Raw genomic sequence first — 22,635 nt, forward strand, 5'->3', positions numbered from 1 at the left:
CTTGCATTCCATTTTGCCTGATGCACCTCTCAGTAGAATCTAGGCTGATCATTGCACCAATTTCATCTTCCAGTCATCCTGTACCATTTCCCTTGATTATACTTGTGTTCATGCATTTATTAATCAGAGGGTTGAAATGCACTTTCATTTCAAACTTTGACAACAGTACAACTGTGAGATGACATTATCTGGATTTTGAAATTTGATTGAACTTCACAGAGTTGTTCTGCTATGTCCATTTTTTTCTTTTTTTTTTACAGCTACCTGACAAATCCATAGCAAGCTTAGTAAAGTTCTATTACTCATGGAAGAAGACACGAACAAAGACCAGTGTAATGGATCGTCATGCTCGCAAGCAAATGAAAAGGGATAAAGAAGGAAGGTAATTAAATGTTACAACAATTGTATAGTAAACTTTATAAAACTTCATTTTTCAGTCTATTTCGGGTTAGATATTTTGTGGTTATTTTCACGTTCAGTTTTCTTTCAACATTTTCAATTGTTTTAAATTTCTGTCCCTGCCTTTATGAATTTTAGTACAAATTTCCTGAAAATTGTGAATTTTAACAAGATTTCATTTACCAGCATAAAGTTGAAATTTCTTATTATGCTGACTGATGTAAACAGTTTCACACAAAACCTCACTAAAACATTAAAGATGGTAAATATGTGCTTAAATCCATTACTGAAGTCATCTGACTATTGTGCCAATCTGATATGTTCATGATCCAATCTAATTTTATCAGTTCACAAAATAAGTCAAATTCAATGTTTTTGATTTTGTGTGTAATCAATCCTTTGGGGCATCAAGTTTTGAATCATTTGCACAGCTATCTTATAGCCATAACCAGTCTGCATCAGCATACTGTATTTGTACACTGGAGCTGCCTCCAGTATTATTTTCCAGTCGACTAATCAATTCTCTGAATGCTGGGGACATTAAGCCCAGATTTTCACTAAGTGCACACGCTCAGACTTTTGGTGCTTCAGATTTTTGCTGCTGGTGCTCCACTAAGATCCTCCTCAGTCAGATACAACTGCTTCCTTAGCTCGCAGGATGATTTAGTAGTGCCAAAAGTATTGATTTAATTTCATTTAACATTACTGAGTTAGTAAATTTAGAGTGAACTCCACTCATGCAAGCAAAGCTGAATGTAGTGTGGTCTACTGTGAGATAGTTTGTTATTTGTAAGAGTGTTACATACAGTTTATCTTTTTAGAGAGATTGTGTAATTCTGGTAAATATCATCATTGAATGTTGAATTGCTAAGTTTTGTTGAATTACCAAATCTGGTTTTCTACAGTGGTGATGAAATTGAAGAATCTAATATAAATACGAGCAGTATTGTTGATAGTGAAATTGATCCAAGCAAAGAGGCAAAGAAAGAGGTAAGCTGACATTCTCTTTCTAATCAACAGCGTAGTTTGTATTTATTTGTCAGTATCCCACCAGGTTTTATTTAAGTAGAAATTTTAAGTTATGTTCGTGGCTGGAAAAAGACAAATTTTAATAAATAACCTCAAATACTGCAAGATCATTTTGACTAGAACCATTTTGTTCCAGGTACTCCATAAATCTGAATTTAGATTGTAAACTTAAATTCACCGGACCAATAACCACACCACAAACAGTTCTTTACTTTATCCTTTTCACTAGTTTATTTGTTCGAATTCAGCCAGCGAGAAACTCGGAGCCAAGCATCAGAGGGACCAAATTCCTCTCCCTCTGGCGGCTCGTGACGAACTTCTGTCTAACATGCAGAATCGTTGCAATTTATAGATCTAGCGAAAGGAAGAACACTCAGTTCAATAGATATTCCCGCCAAGTCAGTTGCACTAAATCAAAGTTTTAGTTACAAATGAATGTTCTGTCCAGTTCTTATCAGTTATTCTCTTTCATTAGACAAAGGAGGGAACTTAGTTCAATGTGAGAACCCAACTCTACATACATTCCCAAGGGATATCTGTGAGTGGTTAATCTAAACAAGCGGCAGGCAGATTCCGCAGTGAAGGACAAACTTTGCACACTATCCAGAACAGAGCATACATAAGCTGGCACTTAATTTAAACCCATTATTTACAAGAGTCCAAGAATCATTTCTTATGTCTCCAGTACCCTTAAAACTTCATCAAGATATCAAAGTAAATTTAAAAACAACAGCGGCATTTCAAAATTTTGACAATTATCATTCAATCAAATGACCCTGACTCAATTGGAAAGCTGTCACACACATGCAGTCCAATTACAAATATGTAGCTTTGGTTAAGTGTGAAAGCAGAAGTCTAAATTGTACTTAATTCAGCTGCAGGGTTAAACCTATGAAAATTAAACAGGTAGCTGAAATAAAAAAATCAGTAATTTTGAACCATAATAATAACATAGAGATTCCTTCAAGCATCCTGAAAGGCTTATAAATTTGTGCTCTGTACCATACCTCATTTTATTCTTTCAGATAATTCCATACTTATCTAGGGATTTGGTCCAAGTATTCCTCTTTGTTAGGATTGCACTAAACTTAAGCTCTGAATGTATTTGGAGGAACAATTTGGACTTGGATTTCTCAATTTTAACTATTCTTTTTAAGAAAAGACTTACAGAATTCCATTTCAAAATGTCAGCATTTTGCCTGTGTTTTAAATAAAAATAGTGTAACTATAATGTAGAGTTGCATCTTGTTTCTCATCAAGCTGCAGGTAGCTTTCTAAATGTGTATATAAACTATTGATCAAACCTAGTTATCTGTATTTAAGACCATAAGATATAGGAGCAGAATTAGGCCATTTGGCCCATTGATTCTGCTCTCCCATTTCATCATGGCTTATCCATTTTTCCATTCAGCCGTGGTCTCCTGCCTTCTCCCCGTATCCCTTCATGCCCGGGCCAATCTAGAATACGTCAATATCTGCCTTAAATATACTTAAAGACTTGGCCTCCACAGCTGCCTGTAGCAAAGATTTCCACGGATTCGCCACACTCTGGCTAAAGAAATTCCTCCTTATCTCCTTTCAACAAGGATACCCCTCTATCCTGAGGCTTTGTCCTCTTGGTCTTACTCTCCCACCATAGGAAACATCCTCTCCACATCCACTCTTATCAAGGCCTTTTACCATTTGATGGGGGCCAATGGGGTCATCCCTCATTCTTCTGAATTCCAGTGAATGCCGGCCCAGGGCCATCAGGCACTCTTCATAACCTTTTCAATCCTGGAATCATTGTCGTAAACCTCCTTTGAACCATCTCCAGTTTCAGCACATCCTGCCTAAGATGAGGGGCTCAGATCTGCTCACAATACTCCAAGTAAGTCTCCATCAATGCTTTATTAAGTTTCATCGTTACATCCTTGCTTTTATATTCTAGTCCTCTTGAAATGAATGCTAACATTGCAATTGCCTTCCTCACAGACTCAACCTGCAAATTAATCTTTAGGAAATTCCACACAAGGTCTCCCAAGTCCCTTTGTGTCTCAGTTTTTTGTATTTTTTTCTCCATTTATAAAAGTCAATCCTTTCATTTTTTTTCTACCAAAGTACATGACCATAGACTGTATTCCATCTGTCATTTCTTTGCTCATTCTCCTAATCTAAGTCCTTCTGTAGCCTCTCTACATCCTCAAAATTACCTGCCCCTCGACATATCTTCATGTCATCTGCAAGCTTTGCAAAAAAAGCCATCAATTTCATCATCCAAATCATTGACATATAATGTAAAAAGAATGTGAATGGTATAAGTTAGCTGCCAGTGATTTAGATTTTGGAATAGATGGCTTTGTTGCCAACTTTGCAGATGATACTAAAATTGGTGGAGGGCTAGGTAGTGTTGAGGAAACAGGCTGAAGAAGGACTTGGACAGATTAGGAGAATGTGCAAGAAAGAGGCAAATGAAATACAGTGTTGGAAAATGCGTGGTCATGCACTTTGGTAGAAGAAATAAATATGCAGTCTATTTTCTAAATGGGGAGTCGGTGATGAGGAAGGCAAATGCAATGTTAGCATTCCTTTCAAGAAGTCTACAATACAAGAACAGGGATGTGATGCTGAGGCTTTATAAGGCACTGGTGAGGACTCACCTTGAGTATTGTGAACAGTTTTGGGCGCTCCTCATCTAAGAAAAGATGTGCTGCCATTGGAGAGTGTTTAGAGGAGGTTCACAAGGATGATTCCGGGAACGAAAGTGTTTATTATACAAGGAACATTTGACTCTTGGTCTGTACTCTTTGGAATTTAGAAGGATGAGGGGGCAGACTTTTACCGCTGTACCATTGAGAGCATACTGACCAACTGCATCTCAGTGTGGTAAGGCAATTGTCCCGTATCGGACCGCAAAGCACTCCAGCGTGTGGTGAAAACTGCCCAGCGGATTATCGGCACCCAGTTGCCCACCATTGAGAACATCTACCATAAACATTGCCTGGGCAGAGCGAAAAGCATCATCAAGGATGCATGTCACCCTAACCATGGACTTTTTACTCTCCTGCCATCGGGTCGGCGCTACAGGAGCCTCCGCTCCTGCACCAGCAGGCTCAGGAAGAGCTTCTTCCCTGAGGCTGTGACCCTGCTGAACCTCACATCACAGCACTAAGCAATATTGCACCCATATTGTACTGTCTCAGTACTTTTATATTTGTGTGCTGTAGCACTTACTTTTTATTTGCAGTTATTTTGTAAATAACACTATTCTTTGCATTTCTGGTCAGATGCTAACTGCATTTCATTGGTTTTGTATCTGTACTCGGCACAATGACAATAAAGTTGAATCTGATCTAATCTAATTTGATTGAAATCTTTTGAATGTCGCAAAGCTTGGTAGAATGGGAAAGGATGTTTCCCATGATGGGGGGGGGTGTCAAGGTCGATAGGACACCGCCTCAAGATAGAGGGACACCCATTTAAAACAGATACGGAGAAATTTCTTCAACCAGAGGTTGATGAGTTTGTGGAATTCATTATCACAGGCAGTTGTAGAGGCCAGGTCGTTGGGTGTATTTAAGGCAGACATTGATGGATTCTTTTTTGGACACTGCATCAAAGGTTACAGGGAGTGGGACTGAGGAAGGGATATAAAGATCAGCCATGATTTGAGTGGCGGAGCAGACTCGATGGGACAAATGGCATAATTCTGCTCCTGTGTCTTATGGTATACTATCTGGTCCAGTTGACTTATCCACCTTCAGACCTTTGAGTTTCCCAAGAACTGTCTCTAGTTCTGGTATCTTCACACACTTCATGCCCCCAGACATCTGGAACTTCCACTATGCTGCTAGTGTCTTCCACAGTGAAGACTGATGCAAAATACTTATTCAGTTTGTATGCTATTTCATTGTCCCCCATGACTACCTCTTCAGCATCTTTTTCCAGTGGTCCAATATGCACTCTTGCCTCTCTTTTACACTTTACGTATCTGAAGAAGCTTTTGGTATCCTCTAATATTATTGGCTGGTTTACTTTAGTATTCTATCTTAACCTGCTTAATGACTTCATCTACCTTCTATTGGCTTTTTAAAAGCTTCCCAGTCCTCTTACTTCTCACTAAGCTTTGCTGTATTATACGCAGTCTCTTTGCTTTTATGTTGGCTTTGACTTGTTAGCCACAGTTGTGTCATCTTGCCTTTAGAATACTACTTCCTCTTTGGGATATATATATATATATCTCTCTCTCTCTCTCCATCCTTTGTCTTCTGAATTGCTCTGCCGTCAGCCCTGCCAGTGTTCTTTAACAATCCGTTCTGGCCAACTCATCTATCATGCCTCTATAATTCCTTTTACTCCACTGTAATACTGATACATCAGACTTTAGCTTCTTCTACAATTTCGATCATATTATGATCACTTTCCCCCCAAGGATTCTTTTCTTAAGCTCTCTACTCAATTCTGGCTCATTGCACAACACCCATTTGGCAGTGTTGGGAGAAAAAAAGGGAAAAGTAAAAGATGTGATCCAAGTAAAGCAGAACAACTAAAGATGTGAGCAATAAAATGAGTGAAAATGAAAACTTTAACCAAAGTTAATCAGACTGAATTTTTAACCTGCATATCCTAAAGAAATGTTTGAAATTTCTCTATTTAACCAAGAAGCTAACAGCCTTGGTAAAGAACACTAAGCAAACATTATTGTGGTGTAATTTTTGGTGCAAAACCCACTTCCTGGCAAATTGCAAATCAAGCTTGTTTCAACATTGAATGAATCATCAGTGCAACTCTTGCTTGAAGAAGCAGACGTAAAGCTAGTATTTGGCACAGTATGAAACAAGTTGCAGGTGATTTCATGTTTATCCTTTCAAAATTAGTGCAAATTAATTTCAGGTCACAGTAACTCATTATGTGTTTGCAGAATCAGTTGATCTATCATACCAACCTATTTTGTTGTTAACCTGTGAAGAATTTTCCTTCCAGGCAACATTACTAGAGAGAGAGTTGCATACTTGTACCTATCTCCTGTTTTTGTTATCAAAAGACACAAATCTGATGCATGCAGCACCATTGCTAGGTAGACCAGTATGATTACGAGGGCTAATAAGTATTTTTTAGTTGTTTACCATACATGTGGCACAGTTTTTTAAAGCCCACTGACAAGTTATTTGCTGTAAAGCTTGAATTTATGTAGCAGAATCCAAACTGTTCGTGCTCTTTTTCAAAGCCATTCACCAAAAGGACTGCCAATTTGAATAAGTATGGTTCTCTCAATTTCACTATTGTCTGAACAAGTTACTGAATGTTATTCCTCTTGCTTTGCATTTTAGCTACTTTCTGACCACTTTCCCTGTTTCTAGATCTATGTGACAAGAACCCTAGGAGTGAAAAATGTAGTTTAGATCCAATTTGAGCAGTGGTAAGGGGTTGTTGAATGATCTTGTTGTAAAGGGGCTGTTAGTAAAGAGTAATTGCTGTATGATACCATTTTAGCATTGATTTTCAAAGTGACAAAGTTCAATCTGAAACCAAAGTCTTAAAACCTAAAGAAAAGAACTGCAAAGGCATGAATTGAATCAAATTGACTTTATTTCTTACATCCTTCACATACATGGGGAGTAAAAATCTTTGTTATGCCTCTGTCTAAATGTGCAATCATAGTAATTTATAATAAACAGGACAGTCAATGTAACAGAAATACACTCAAATCAGCATGGTTGAATGTATCAGTCTGATGGCCTGGTGGGAAAAGCTGTCCTGGAGCCTGTTGGTCCTGGCTTTTATGCTGTGGTACTATTTCCCGGATGGTAGCAGCTGGAACAGTTTGTGGTTGGGGGGATTCGGGTCCCCAACAATCCTTCGGGCCCTTTTTTTTCCTACACCCTTCTTTGTAAATGTCCTGAATCATGGGAAGTTCACAACTACAGATATGCTGGGCTGTCTGCACCACTCTCTGCAGAATCATGCGACTAAGGGAAGTACAGTTCCCATACCAGGCAGTGATGCGGCCAGTCAGGATGCTCTCAGTTGTGCCTCTGTAGAAATTTCTTAAGATTGGGGGCCCATACCAAACTTCCTCAACCGTCTGAGGTGAAAGAGGTGCTGTTGTGCCTTTATCACCACACAGCTGGTGTGTTTAGACCACGTGAGGTCTTTGGTGATGTGGATGCCGAGGAACTTGAAGCTGTTTACCTTCCTACCCTGTCAATAGGGGTTAGCCAGTCTCCATTCTTCCTGTAATCCACAACCAGCTCTTTCGTTTTTGCGACATTGAGGGAGAGGTTGTTTTCTTGACACCACTGTGTCAGAGAGATGACTTCTTCCCTATAAACCACCTCGTTATTATTTGAGATTAGGCTAATCAATGTAGTGTCGTCAGTAAATTTGATTAGCAGATTGGGGCTGTGGGTGGCGACACAGTCATGGGCATACAGAGAGTAAGGGGACTTAGGACACAGCCCTGAGGGGCTGCTTTGTTGAGAATCAGAGGGGTGGAGGTGAGGGAGCCCACTCTCACCACCTGCCGGCGATCTGACAGGAATTCCAGGATCCAGCTGCACATGGCACGGTCAAGGCTGAGGTCTCTTGAGCTTTCTGTTGAGCCTGGATGGAATTATGGTATTGAATGCTGAACTGTAGTCTCACATAAGCATTCTTCTCCAGATGTGTAAAGACGGTATGTAGAGCAGTGGCTATTGTGACATCTGTCAGTTGGTTGTGTCGGCAGGCGAATTGTAGGGGGTCCAGTTTGGGTGGTTGGCAATCAAAGCGAGCGTTAGCAATCGTTGAATGGGCATATACATTGAAAAGTTAGATTGACGGATGGTGGGGAACATTAAAGTAAATGGTGTGTATATTGCAAAAAAAAACATAACCTGGAAGTGGAGAGTATTTTAGAGAACGGCAAAGAAGGATCAAGAAATTGTGAAAGAGAAAGCAGAATGAGTTGCCTGCTACAAACTATTGTCAGAATTTTGTAGATCTGCAGCAAAGACTAGCAAAGGCAAATGTGCTTCCCATAAAGACCAGAATTTATAAATGGGAAAAAGAACTAAATAATTACTTTGTGGGAAAATATTTTTTAAAATCCTGTAAAAACATCAGCGAAGCAAGGGTCAAGGGAGAATGAGGAACTGAAGTACTGTGTCAGTCAAAAATGGACTGGATTTAGTAAGCTTGAAAACTATAAATTCCAAAGGGCCTGTGATTGACATTCCAGACTTTTGAACAGTTGGCTGTAGAAATGGTGAATGTCAGTATTATCTTTCTGAATATTGTGGATTGAACAGTAGAAAGTATCACGCTACAATTTAAGAAAGAAGTGGGAACTATCAACCTGTTAACTTAATATCAGCTGTAGCAGAATTCTGCAATTTATAATGATGGCCGTAATAAAACTATAGGATCAAGCATAATTGGGAAGACTGGAATATAACATTTGAATAATCTCTAAGGATAAGTAAAATGGTGGTAATTGGTGTATATACTGTTATTTGGACATAACTGAGGTAGGAGTACAATGGGTGGGGCCAATAGTATGGCTTAGGGTTGGTTATTTGGCAGAAAGAAAAAGTTTGTATAAACAGATTGTTAGCGGTTGTTACTGGAGAGAAACTGTAGAAATCAATATTTGGGGCCCCAGCAATTCACAATCTGAGGAAGATACTAAATGTTATTTCCTGGTAATACTAACCTAGTATTGTGAGCTTGGAGAACATAGTGACTTAAAGCTGAGTAAACTAGAATATGGCACATTGAATATAATGCAGAACATTAAGAATTCATCCACTTTGGTGCAGAGGACAGAAAACCAGAATATTTCTTAATTGGGTAGTACATTTGCTTAAATGGGTTTGGGTTTTCTTGCACACAGTCATTGTAGGCCAACATGTAGTCACAATAAGAGAATGAATGATATGCGAGCCTTTATGATAAGGTTTTTGAGTAAACAAATTATTACTTGGTGAGACTGCACCAATGGAATCTACTTACCTAAGAAAGGATGCTCTTGGCATACAGGGAATGTAGTGGAGATTCACCAGACTCATTCCAGGCTTGCCAGGTTTGGATGTGAAGAGGCTGAGTAGATTATAGACAGACAGACAGATAGATACTTCATTGTTCCCAAAGGAAATTGCGGTGTCACATAAGCATTCCAAGTGCACAGATATAAATATTAGAAGAGAAGTGGAAAGAATGAAAAACAAGTTACCACAAACAGTTTAACAGTAAGGGATCTTCACCTCCCCGACCATAGCTGCACTCATTATAGAGCCGAATGGCTGAGGGTAAGAATGACCTCATATAGTGCTCTTTGGAGCAGTGAAGTTGTCTTGGCCTGTTACTAAAAGCACTTCTCTGTTCAGCCATGGTGGTATCCAGAGGGTGAGAAACATTGTCCAGAACTGCCAGGATTTTCCTTATGTCCTTTGTTCTACCACAGCCTCCAGTTTGACTCCTTTAACAGAGCCAGACTTTCTAATGAGTTTATTGAACCTGTTGGCATCACCCGTGTTGATGCCATTGCCCCTGCACACCATCACATAGAAGACTGTACTGGTGATAACAGACTGGTGGAACATGTGAAGAAGGCCTGCATACTCCAAAGGAACTTAGTCTCCTCAGGAAGTAGAGGCAACTCTGGCTCTTGTGCACAGCCTGTGTTCTGGTGCTCCACACAAGTCTGTCGTCCTGGTGTACTCCCAAGTACTTGTAGGTCCTCACCACATCCAGGTCCTCACCATATCCAAGTCCTCACCATCAGTAGTAACAGCAAGCACTGCAGGCTTGGTCTTCCTAAAGTCCATCACCATCTCCTTTGTCTTACTAATGTTGAGCTGCAAATGATTTAGCTTGCACCATTCAGTAAAGCTTAGAAGAATGAGCAATCTTATTTGAAACATACACCATTCAGATGGGTCTTGACAAACTGGATGCAGGAAGGAAGATTACCCTTTCTGAGGTATATAGAACTAAGTGTGATAATAGCAGAATAAGGTGCAAATCATTTAGGACTAAAGGAGAAATTTCTTTGTACAGAGAGTGGTGATTCTTTGCAATCCTCTCTCAGAGCAGTAGAGGCTCCATTATTCAAAACAGTAGTGGAGGAAAAGGAATCTGAGGTGATATAGCATCTGTAATGCTCCAGAAATTGAGATTAGGTTTTCAATTTTATGTGCAATGTATAAAATCAGTGCATTGAAATGGGACAAAGCAGTTTTGCTGCTAACCAAAGATATCAACTCTGCAATATTGTTGGTGCAGCACTGAAAGTTAATGTAATCTTTAGTAAGAGCATGCATTTGAAAGCATATGTATTGTTATTTGCACAGGCTGAAATATACATTTCATTGTCTTAAATGTATTAAATTTAATTATTTTATTAATAATGTGTTGTAATAACTCAAATAAATCAACTTTGAGCACTACTTAAAAGTGAAAACAAAAATCCCAAAATGAATTAAAAATTAAATCTGAAAATTTAAGTGGGAGGAGTACTTTCTGGCTTGTACCGGAAGTAGTTTAAATAGAATTTGGAAAGTAATGTGGTAAATATGAAGTGTGCATCTGTGACTCTATTTGCATCTTTTCTAGAGGTTAGAATTCAGAAAATAATTTAGCCATAGAGCACTACAGCAGAGAAATGGGCCCTTTAATCCACCTGTTGTTCTGCCTTGTCCCATCAACCCATACCCATGCCCCTCCCATCCATGTACTTAACCACACTTGTGTTAACTGCTGCATTTGAACCTGCATTCATTATTTCTGCTGGTAATTTGCAGCAAATTGTACAAATAATGCTAATAACCAACTATTATCTTGACGACATAAAATAGGAAATCAATTTTCTGATATACTTTTCCTCTGAATACGGTTACAGTTTTGTATTGCTTTTCAACTGCAGGTACGTGCTGGCACACTTTTACATTAAGTTTGTCCATAAAAATCCTGGATATAAAAGTTGCATGTAAAGTTTATTTTATCTTTGAATTAAAATAATGTCAATATATCTTGCTACTCCATTGGCAACCTCCCCAAGTTTTTAAGCCAGGCTGTCACTGATGGAGGGGTTATTTTGTTATCAGGCTGTTCTTTATTCAGTAATATGAAATAGTAGCTTTGAACTGGCTGTCATTAGAAGCAAGATGTGCTGGGATAGGTCCCTGTGCCGAAGACGCCGCGCCCCAGTGGCCTCAATGACTATAGACCAGTGGCATTGACTTCCCACATCATGAAGACCCTGGAGAGACTTATTCTGGAGCTATAGTTAGGCCACACTTAGATCTCCTCCAGTTCGCCTACCAGCCCCGACTAGGAGTTGAGGCTGCCATCATCTACCTGTTGAACCGTGTCTACGCCCACCTGGACAAGCCAGCGAGCACTGTGAGGGTCATGTTTTTTGACTTCTCCAGTGCGTTCAACACCATCCGCCCTGCTCTGTTGGGGGAGAAGCTGACAGCGATGCAGGTGGATGCTTCCCTGGTATCATGGATTCTTGATTACCTGACTGGCAGAGTACAGTACGTGTGCTTGCAACACTGTGTGTCCGACACAGTGATCAGCAGCACTGGGGCTCCACAGGGGACTGTCTTATCCCCCTTTCTCTTCACTATTTACACCTCGGACTTCAACTACTGCACAGAGTCTTGTCATCTTCAGAAGTTTTCGGATGACTCTGCCATAGTTGGATGCATCAGCAAGGGAGATGAGGCTGAGTACAGGGCTACGGTAGGAAACTTTATCACATGGTGTGAGCAGAATTATCTGCAGCTTAATGTGAAATAGACTAAGGAGCTGGTGGTGGACCTGAGGAGGGCTTAGGTACCGGTGACCCCTGTTTCCATCCAGGGGGTCAGTGTGGACATGGTGGAGGATTACAAGTACCTGGGGATACAAATTCACAATAAACTGGACTGGTCAAAGAACTCTGAGGCTGTCTACAAGAAGGGTCAGAGCCGTCTCTATTTCCTGAGGAGATTGAGGTCCTTTAATATCTGCTGGACAATGCTGAGGATGTTCTACGAGTCTGTGGTGGCCAGTGCTATCATGTTTGCTATTGTGTGCTGAGGCAGCAGGCTGAGGGTAGCAGACACCAACAGAATCAACACACTCATTCGGAAGGCCAGTGATGTTGTGGGGATGGAACTGGACTCTCTGACGGTAGTGTCTGAAAAGAGGATGCTGTCCAAGTTGCATGCTGTCTTGGACAATGTCTCCCATCCACTACATAATGTACTGGGTGGGCACAGGAGTACATTCAGCCAGAGACTCATTCCACCGAGATGCAACACTGAGCGTCATAGGAAGTCATTCCTGCCTGTGGCCATCAAACTTTACAACTCCTCCCTTGGAGGGTCAGACACCCTGAGCCAATAGGCTGGTCTGGGGTGACCAGCTGACTTATTTCCTGGCATAATTTACATATTATTTAATTATTTATGGTTTTATATTGCTATATTTATACTCTATTCTTGGTTGGTGCAACTGTAATGAAACCAAATTTCCCTCGGGGTCAATAAAGTATGACTATGACTACACAGTTATTTTTTATTGTATTTGTAAATTCACTTCCTTTCATGTACAGCTTTGGAGACATTTGTTGCATGTGCAGGTGAAAGATTATTAACTGGAGATTGTACTTTACTCCCAAAGCAGTGGAGCTGAGTTTTAGAAGGCAAGTGCAATCAGGGATTAATGCTTTACTCGTATTGATAGCCAATGACAATGACCATTCCTGTTACACCCGCATCCATGTCAACACAATGTATACATAAGCCAAAATGGATTTTAGAAACTGTGGGACATTGATGTTCAGGATGACATCAATATGTCAATGTATGTCCTTATAATATTTGATATCCTTATAATCAAAAGCAAGTGAGTTTGGTGGATTTCATAGACATTAATGTGTTTTAATTTTTCCAAACAACATCCCTGGAGAAATTCCCAAATTTTACTAGACTCCTCTAGATCTTGAAACAGCAATCACTTCTGCCATGAAAACATCCAAAATAACATAACTACTTAGAGTTATAAATCTACCAGAAGTCACTGACTGGGTAGTATATTCTCAGCTGTTCAGATCTGGATGTGGGTGCCCAGGAGTGGTCTGAATTTTAAGACTCCAGATTAATGGAAGAGGTGCTGGCCATAGATTTTTTTGAGGATCTTTCGGCATGTTTATTGTGCCTATCACATGTCATTCTCTAGGGGAAAGGAATTTAACAATTGCATTACAAATTTGTATAATTCCTTTGATATCAGAAAGGAGGAATTTTTTTAATGTACACTCTTTCAGAATTAGTGATGGAAATTTCTTTTAAAGTCCTATTTATTTTATGGTAGCTATTTTTTTAATCTTTGACTTCTTTTCTAACAGCAGGGCTCTCAAACTGTGAAAAGTGTCCCAACAAAGAAAGAGACAAGAACAGTCCAAGGAAAGCAAAGAATAAGTCAGAAACCTCCAAAGGGGATGTTTCTTCTTCAAGAGGATCTTGATGCTTTGTCTGCAAGTTCTGGTGCTGCTAACACGGTCCTAAGGCAGCTTGATATGGAACTGGTCTCTCTTAAACGTCAAGTAAGCACTGTCTTCAGCCTTTTAAATAGCTTTTTGGAAGTTTTTCCAAGAAAAGTCTTTTGTGATCATCACTTTGAGGAAAAATCAGTGATGCTCATCCGGTGAGCAAAGACCTATTTGACTGGGCTTCTGTTTGTGGGATAGCCTTTCTCTTTCAAGAAATTACTCGAATGTTTACATACTACATGGGTCCAAAAATTGCATGACGTACCCAAATGAAAATTGCATGACGTATCCCACATGAGATCTCATGGAAACAACTGCAAGACTTCCTTACCTCTGAAATCCTTTTTGCAATAATTGCTTATTTACATGCATGTTTATTTCCAGTTCCTTTTAAACCAGCACAAGACGTTTATTAGTTTTCCATCATTTGCTGTTTTACTATTCTGATGGTGGAAAGTTGTGTTTTCCTGCGTCATACTCCATTTGGTGTCTTTTTGCCGATATATTTAACCTTTGATCCATTTGACAGCACTTGTATCAACCTCACAGCTTGCTTTTCCGCGTAGTTTCCTGATAAGCTAGGATATGCTACTGTGCATCTTTTCATCCAAAGGCATAAATGTAATTTAATTTGCTACCGGCAATTATAATCATCGCTGCAATTCAGTAATGCAATACTGTGTAAAAGTCTTGGGTGCATGTATACAGCACAGTACTATATTTGTCAACGTGGAGCAGAGAGCGAGTTTGTAAATTTGGCGGAAGCAAAGGATGTTGGAAATGGTGAGGGTAGAGTGCTGCGGGAGCAGTGTGGGACAGGTGCCAGAGGAGTGTCAGGCGAGGGGTTGGTGTGGGGTGGACATGTCCAGCCTTTACACCAGGCAAGGTCATTTAATTTTAAACAATTGGTTGTATGACCATTGCAGAATGTCTCTCAGGTGCTTTAGAAACATAGAAAACCTACAGCACAATACAGGCCCTTCGGCCCACAAGTTGTGCCGAACATGGCCTTACTTGAGAAATTACCTAGGGTTACCCATAGCCCTCTATTTTTCTGAGCTCTATATACCTGTCCAGGAGTCTCTGGAAAGACCTTTTTGCATCTGCCTCCACCGTCGCCAGCAGCCCATTCCACGCACTCACCACTCCCTGCTTTTTAAAAAAAAAACACAAGCAAACAGTAACAGCTTACCCCTGACATCTCTGTACCTACTTCCAAGCACCTTAAAACTGTGCCCTCTCGTGTTAGCTATTCCAGCCCTGGAAAAAAGCCTCTGACTATCCACACGATCAATGCTTCTCATCATCTTGTACACCTCTATCAGGTCACCTCTCATCCTCTGTCGCTCCAAGAAAAAAAGGCTGAGTTCACTCAACCTATTCTCATAAGGCATGCTCCCCAATCCAGGCAATATCCTTGTAAATCTCCTCTGCACCATTTCTATGGTTTCCACATCTTTCCTATAGTGAGGTGACCAGAACTGAGCACAGTACTCCAAGTGGGGTCTGACCATGGTCCTGTATAGCTGCAACATTATCTCTTGGCTCCTAAACTCAATCCCACGATTGATGAAGGCCAATGCACTGTATGCTTTCTTAACCACAGAGTCAACCTGCGCAGCAGTCTTGAGTATCCTGTGGACTCGGACCCCAAGATCCCTCTAATCCTCCAAACTGCCAAGAGTCTTACCATTAATACTATATTTTGCCATCATATTTGACCTACCAAAATGAACCACCTCACACTTGTCTGGATTGAACTCCATCTGCCATTTCTCAGCCCAGTTTTGCATCCTATCGACGTCCTGCTGTAACCTCTGACAGCCCTCCACACTATCCACAACACCTCCAACCTTTCTGCTCCCTCCTCTCTCCCTTCCCCTTTTACCAACCATGATTCCACTTTCTCTGCTTCCTTCCCACTGTCAATCCACAATAGAGACCTATATCAGAATCAGGTTTATCATCACTCACTTATGTCATGATTTTTTTTAGCAGCAGTACAGTACAATAATAAAATTACTACAATACTGTGCAGAAGTCTTGGACATCCTAGCTGCAGTATATACATGTGTCGAAGACATCTGCATGGTGCTGTACTTAGATGCCTGACTTCCTGTGTGTTTTAAATATAGAATCAAATTTTCCTTGTCCTTCAGTGTTTTTATAATTATATTTGACCTGACAGATCCATGCAACTTCCTGGAAGAGCAATCCCATTAGTCACATTCCTTCTCTCCTCATTGCCTTGTTCTCCTGCAGCTCATCTCCTTCTCTTGCCCATTAACATACACTAAGAGATTACCGTCAGCAGTCAGCTTGCTATATAAGGTAGTGGAGTCAGAGAACCCATTGGAAAGTCCCGCATACATACACAGACATCACCTTAGAGCTTGATTGAATGCCCAGAGCTCTCTTTAGTTGCAAGATAGGGACACTAACGGCAGTCCATTTGGACTGAGTCAGAATATTCTTTTGAAATTGATATTTGTGAACCCTCCAAGTTCTCTTTCCAAGTGATAATTGTTGTGCAGATGCTCATGACTCTATTCTGTATCCACAGATGCTATCTGACCTGCTGAGTATTTAAAACTGATGCTGGAAGTTAAAAAAAAAAACACAAAACAGGATGCTGTAGATATTGAGCAGGTCAGGCAGCTTCTCTGGAGAGAGATACATTTCAGATCAGTGTCATTTCATCATTATTCCTGATGCTGCCTGACCAGAGCACCTCCAATATTTTTTTGAAACACTTTTTCCTAAATTTGGTTGAAAGAAAAATGAGCAAAAAGTCCTAAAATTTGTGAAGCTGTTTGATTTGATCTGCATTATATGATCATTGATTACAAGATCAATCTAGTCTATTTTGCCGATACTGTTAGTGAAGTGAGTATCAACCAGCGTACTATCACTGGCATATGTCATTTTTTTTTGGTTTGTGGCAGCAGTACCTTGCAATACTTAATAATAGAAGACTACAAATTTCAATAAGACGTATTTTAAAAAAATAAATAACTAGTGCAAAAAGATATTTTGATGTAGACCATTGGGCACCTTGAGTCTTTTCCACAGTTCAGTCAATTGGGACTGATCATTCTCAGCATCATTTTCTAACTCTATCCCCATATTACTTGATTCCCTTAATATTCAGAAATCTATTGATCCGTTTGGATGAATTCTGACCTAACCTCCACAGTTCGCTGGGTAGAAATTTCCCAAGAATCACCACTCCTGATCATCCCAGCCTTGCATGATGGAATGAATGTTTACAGGGACTGGGCCAGCAGGGAAACTAGTGGAAGAGGCTGAGTGTGTGCAGGTTTGGGGACCGTAGGCAGATGATTGGGAGTGAATCAGAATCACACAGGTTGAATATCACTGGCAAATGTCGTGAAATTTCTTGTTTTTCTGCAGCAATACACACACACACACACACACACACACACAGTAATTTTGTTTGGAGTGTGTGTGGTAAAGAGAGGAAAAATGGTAAGGTAGAAATATAATGGCAGAGAGGGTGTTTGTGAGACATTGAATGTGTCTTCGGGCTCCAGTAGCAACTCCTTGATGGTAGCAAGGAGAAGAGAGCATGTCCTGGATAATGGGAGTTCTTAATGACGGATGCCACCTTTTAAATGTGTTCCCGATGCTGGGGAGGATGGTAACCATGATGGGGCTGGCTGAGTTTACAACTTTCTGCTGCTTTTCATCATCCTGTGCAGTGGCCCCTTGATACTAGATGGTGATGCAGCCAATTACAACATTCTTCACAGTAGATCTGTAGAAATTTGCAAAGTCTTTGGTGATATACCAAGTCTCCTCAAACTCCTGATGAATTATGGCTACAGTTGTTCCTCTCTGTGATTGCATTGATATGCTGGGGCCAGAATAGATCCTCAGAGGTGTTTACACCCAAGAACTTAAAACTGCTCACCCTTTCCACTGCTGATCCCTCGATTATGACTGGTCTGTGTTCCCTTGACTTCCCTTTGCTCAAGTCTGTTATGGTCTTGCTAAGGTTGAGTGCAAGGTCTTACTTGGTCTCACTGATCTATCTTGCTCCTGTATACCTCCTCATCACCATCTGAAATTCTGCCAACAATGTTTGTATCATTGGCAAATTTATAGATGGCGTTTGAGCTGTGCCTAGCCACACTCTTGGGTGTGGAGAGAGTAGAGCAGTAGGCTAAACATGCATCCTGAAAGTCTGCCAGTTGATGGGAGAAAGCTAATACGGAGAAAGGTGGTCGATGAATCTTCAGATTTGCTCACCTCCTGTGTCTTACAATCAGATCAAATTCACCTCTCCAAAATATACTCTTCCTTCCAGGTGTCCCTTTGTCTTCCAGCATATCCCCTACCTCCCACCCTTTCAATTCACTGTACCTGGCACTGCTGATCCTTTAAAACCACTCAACTTTTACGTCTGGTCCTCCCAAACCTGTAATTGGTCTCCATGAATTAGATTCAGAGACATGAGCCAATGCCGGCACTTCTGATTATTAACTAATTAATTGTGTAGGAAGGGGATCATCCTTGGCTACGAAGGGCTGTAAAATCAAAGGGACTGCTCAGCACTCTTTGATAAAGCTCGATAAAAGAAAAAAAAGTAATATAAATGTGATAGTAAAGAACAACGTACATCCTTGAAAGTCATCCCCACAAGTCAGTGATGAGGATTGAGGGAAGAATTATTCATTGCCTAGTACCATGTAGTGCTGAATAGCAGCAAAAAATAAGTGGTAAGTTTAAAATATTCCAGAGGAATATTTTTATCATTTCTTAATACATGCATTACTAAATGACAAAGAGGACTGTGTGTCCTCATAATCTAATCTAATTTAATCTAAAATGTCATTGGAGACATTTATTTTAATTTTATTTGGAGAGATAACACGGAACAGGCCTTCCTGCCTTGCAATCTGAGCTCCCCGGCAACCCAGCTAGTTAAACCTTCCCTAATCACAGGACAGTTTACTATGACAATTGGACTATAATCAATATGGCTTTGTAATGTGGGAGGAAATCCACACACTCACGGGAAGGACATCCAAACTTAGAGACAGCAGAGGTAGTGAACTCTGAACTCCGCCCCAGGCTGTAATGGCGTCGTGCTAACCACTACATTACCATGGCACCCCTGGTACCACATTCTTTGCTCATGAGTTTTTTTTTTAAATTCTAGATCCAGAATGTGAAACAAATAAATGGTGCTCTGAAACAAAAATTACATGGTGGGATAGAGGAATTCAAGCCATTGGAGGTAAAGAAGTGTTCACCTAGATGAAATCTGCATGTATTATTTATATTATCTTAAATATGTCCCTGCCTAAAGCATTAGAAAGATGCTCTTTGTTCTCACATACCTAGTGTACTTTATGAGCATGATGCGTCGATACACTTTTTAAACACAAGATAGTGTCACATGAAGTCTTTTATTCTTTGTGTGAAGCACCCCAACTTCTGTAATTGTTCACGTGTTACCCCCCTCTTGTTGCCAATCTTTATTTTATTGTATTTTAAATAACATGAGTTGAGTTTTGAGCTAGTGGTATCCAAGTCAGTATTGGCCCTTCTCCTGGTCCCATTCTATAAGCGATGAACTGTGTAATGAAAAGCATACTGTTAGCATGCCTCTGCCTTAATTGACAGAAGCGACAGGCAACTTGCACTTAAAATCGGTAGTAACTTGCAGCTGGGCTGTAAATTAGCTTATGAAAACCCAGCAGAAATTGCAGAAGAGATTGCTTGATTTTTGCTCCTAAGCTTGGGTTCAGACTTGTGCTCATTTTGCTTTGCCTTTTGTAAAAATAGTTTCTTTGTATTCAATCTATAAAAATTCCATTAACATTTTAATATCTTGTTAACTCTGCAGTCTTTAATTCAGGAAACATGAGTAAAAGAATATGTAGTTTCTAATCCAGGCTCAGCATCGTTGTGCTGAATTGATGGTACACATGATTCAAGGCCAGTTTAATTTTCCAGGAATAGAGTGACCAAGATGTCTAAATCCTGTGTTCCAGATGGTATTTAATCCAATCTAATATATTTGCAGAACAATGTTCTTCATACTGTGCCCCAAACTACATTGAAATACAAGAAAATATTCTGTTTAACATTTCTTTTTGTTGGCCTTTTAAAAATTTATTAACAAAAGATTAGGTGACAGGGTGAGCTTGCCAATCAGATACAGTGATGTTATGATAGGAGTCGGGTAGTGCAGAGTTGATTCTTCAGGTTTGAGTTCTGTGCCAGATAAGGTACTGTAGGAATCAGTGCTGGGTCTGTCTATGTTAACGATCTGGATGCAAGCATGGGTGATATGATTAGAAAATTTGTGGATGACACCAATATTGGTGATGTAGTGGACAATGATGAAGTTTGTCAAAGATACAGCAAATTCTAGATCAACAATGGAAGTGGACAAAGGAATGGCAAGTTGTATTTAACATAGTCAAATATGAAACTGTGCATTTTGGGAAGGTAAACCAGTATAGGATATACAAATTGAATGGCAGGACCTAAGGGAATGTTGTAGAAGAGAGACCAAAGGATATAACTGTGTGAAAGTAGTAATACAGACAGGGTGTTGAGGAAGGAATGTCACATGCTCTTAATTGGTTAGGGCATTGTCAACCCATTACAGCCATACAAGACCTTGGTAGGACCATTCTTGGAGTATTATGTTCTGTTTTGGTTTCCCACCTATAGGAAGGATGTTACAGATGAAAAGGATACAGAAAAAAATCAAGAGGATGCCACCAGGACAGGAGAGCTAGAATTAAGGACAGGCTGAGATTGCTTTCCTTTGAGTGAAAGAAGCTGAAGGTCAACCTGTTAAAGATTTGTATATAAAATCATTAGGGCAAAGTTGAAGTGGGTGGTCACATTTTTTCCAAAGGTAGGGGAGTTTAAAACTAGAGGGCACTGGTTTCAGATAAGAAGGGAAAGGTGGGAAGGGAACATACAAATGTGTAGATATATGGCTGCCAGAGTATACGTAGGGGTAAGACATTAGAAACTTGGATAGAAAAGGTTTAGAAGAATATTGGCCAAGTGCAAGCAAATGGAATTAGGTTCGGGTAACAAAACAACTATTTCCATGCTTCATATCTCTATTCTTCACTGAGGTAATGCATGTTCTTTTAAAGTTCCTAATTCCCATTTGGAGATGGTATTTTTAAATCATCCTTGACTTGGATAGTTTGGCCATTCAAGTCAAACTGGAAAATTTGAAGTTCCTATCCCAATAGTCATCTCATGGTTAAAATATGTCATTTGTCACATTTTACAATAAGAGAATTGATCAATAGATACTTTATTGATCCCAAAGGAAATTACAGCATCACAGTAGCATTACAAGTACACAGATATACAAATATTAGAAGAGAAGTAAGAAAGAATAAAAGTTACCTTAAAAATAAGATGTACAAGATTTACAATTAAAAGATTACAAGATATACAAGATTTATAGTTTCACACTGATAAGATGGTAGTGCAAGAATTATTGTAATATTATACAGTAATGAGTGCACATTCACACTGTCCAGATAAGAAGTGATGATAGTATTGCACAGGGTGTCCACGATAGCAGGGTGTGGTAAACGGAGCTAAGGAGAGCTCTGGTAAACAGGTTAATGGCCTCACAGGAGGGGGGGTCGTTGCTTCCCCTGCTATAGGTTAACTCATTATAGAGCCTAACGGCCGAGGGTAAGAATGACTTCATGTAGCGCTGTTAGAGCAGCGCAGTTGTCTTAAGCTTTTACTGAAGGTGCTCCTCTGTTCAACCAAGGTGGCATGGAGAGGGTAAGAAACATTGTCTAGTGTTGCCAGGATTTTCCGGAGGGTTCTTTGTTCAATCACAGCCTCCAGTGTGTCCAGTTTGACTCCTTTCTAATCAGTTTATTGAGCCTGTTGGCATCAGCAATGTTAATGCCATTGCCCTAGCACACCACCACATAGAAGATTGTACTGGCGACAACAGACTGGTAGAACACGTGAAAGAGACACCTGCACACTCCAAAGGACCTCAGTCTCCTCAGGAAATGGAAGCGACTCTGGCCCTTGTACACAGCATCTGTGTTGGTGCTCCACTCAAGTCTGACATCCGGGTGCATCCCCAGGTACTTGTAGGTCCTCACCACATCCTCACCATCAATAGCAACAGGGAGCAATGCAGGCTCAGTCTTCCTAAAGTCCATCACCATCTCCTTTGTCTTACTAATGTTGAGCTGCAGATGATTCAGCTTCATCATTTGACAAAGTCCTCCACCAGGGCCCTGTATTCATCCTCCCGTCCTCCAGGGAGGTCTGGAGGGGGATGAGGACCATCACTGAGTTCCGGCAAACTAGCAACAGAGGAGCTGAAGGCAGTGTGGACAGGACCAACGAACTTAACCTGTTCTTTAACAGATTTGACATTGTGGCCCCTGCCCATCCCCCACATGAGCCATCTGTTGTTGGCCCCCAACCAACACATATTCCACTCTCCCCTCCGACCCCTCCTCACAGCCCCCCACCCTGCTCTCATGACTATACCCCTTCCCCACACGAAACCACCACGATGGGCTTCACAACTGAACAGGTGAGAAGACAGCTGAAACGTCTCAACCCAAGCAGGGCTGCAGGACCGGATGGTGTCAGTACCAGGGTGCTCAAAGCCTGTGCCCCTCAGCTATGTGGAGTACTTCACCATGTATTCAACC

The 22,635-nt window shown here is 40.4% G+C and overlaps 1 protein-coding gene across 1 annotated transcript in view; it reads left to right on the top strand.

Moving 5' to 3' along the window:
* Window positions 1-22,635, top strand: part of rcor1 (REST corepressor 1) — a 113,109-nt gene that overhangs the window by 79,608 nt on the left and 10,866 nt on the right. Inside the window, exons 6-9 of the mRNA XM_063047562.1 lie at window positions 261-382; window positions 1,305-1,389; window positions 13,787-13,984; window positions 19,116-19,193. Of these exons, the coding sequence (XP_062903632.1) occupies window positions 261-382; window positions 1,305-1,389; window positions 13,787-13,984; window positions 19,116-19,193 (483 nt within the window). The remainder of the gene's footprint in view (window positions 1-260; window positions 383-1,304; window positions 1,390-13,786; window positions 13,985-19,115; window positions 19,194-22,635) is intronic.

Source organism: Mobula hypostoma, chromosome 1 (assembly GCF_963921235.1).
Source record: "Mobula hypostoma chromosome 1, sMobHyp1.1, whole genome shotgun sequence".
Lineage (NCBI taxonomy): Eukaryota > Metazoa > Chordata > Chondrichthyes > Myliobatiformes > Myliobatidae > Mobula > Mobula hypostoma.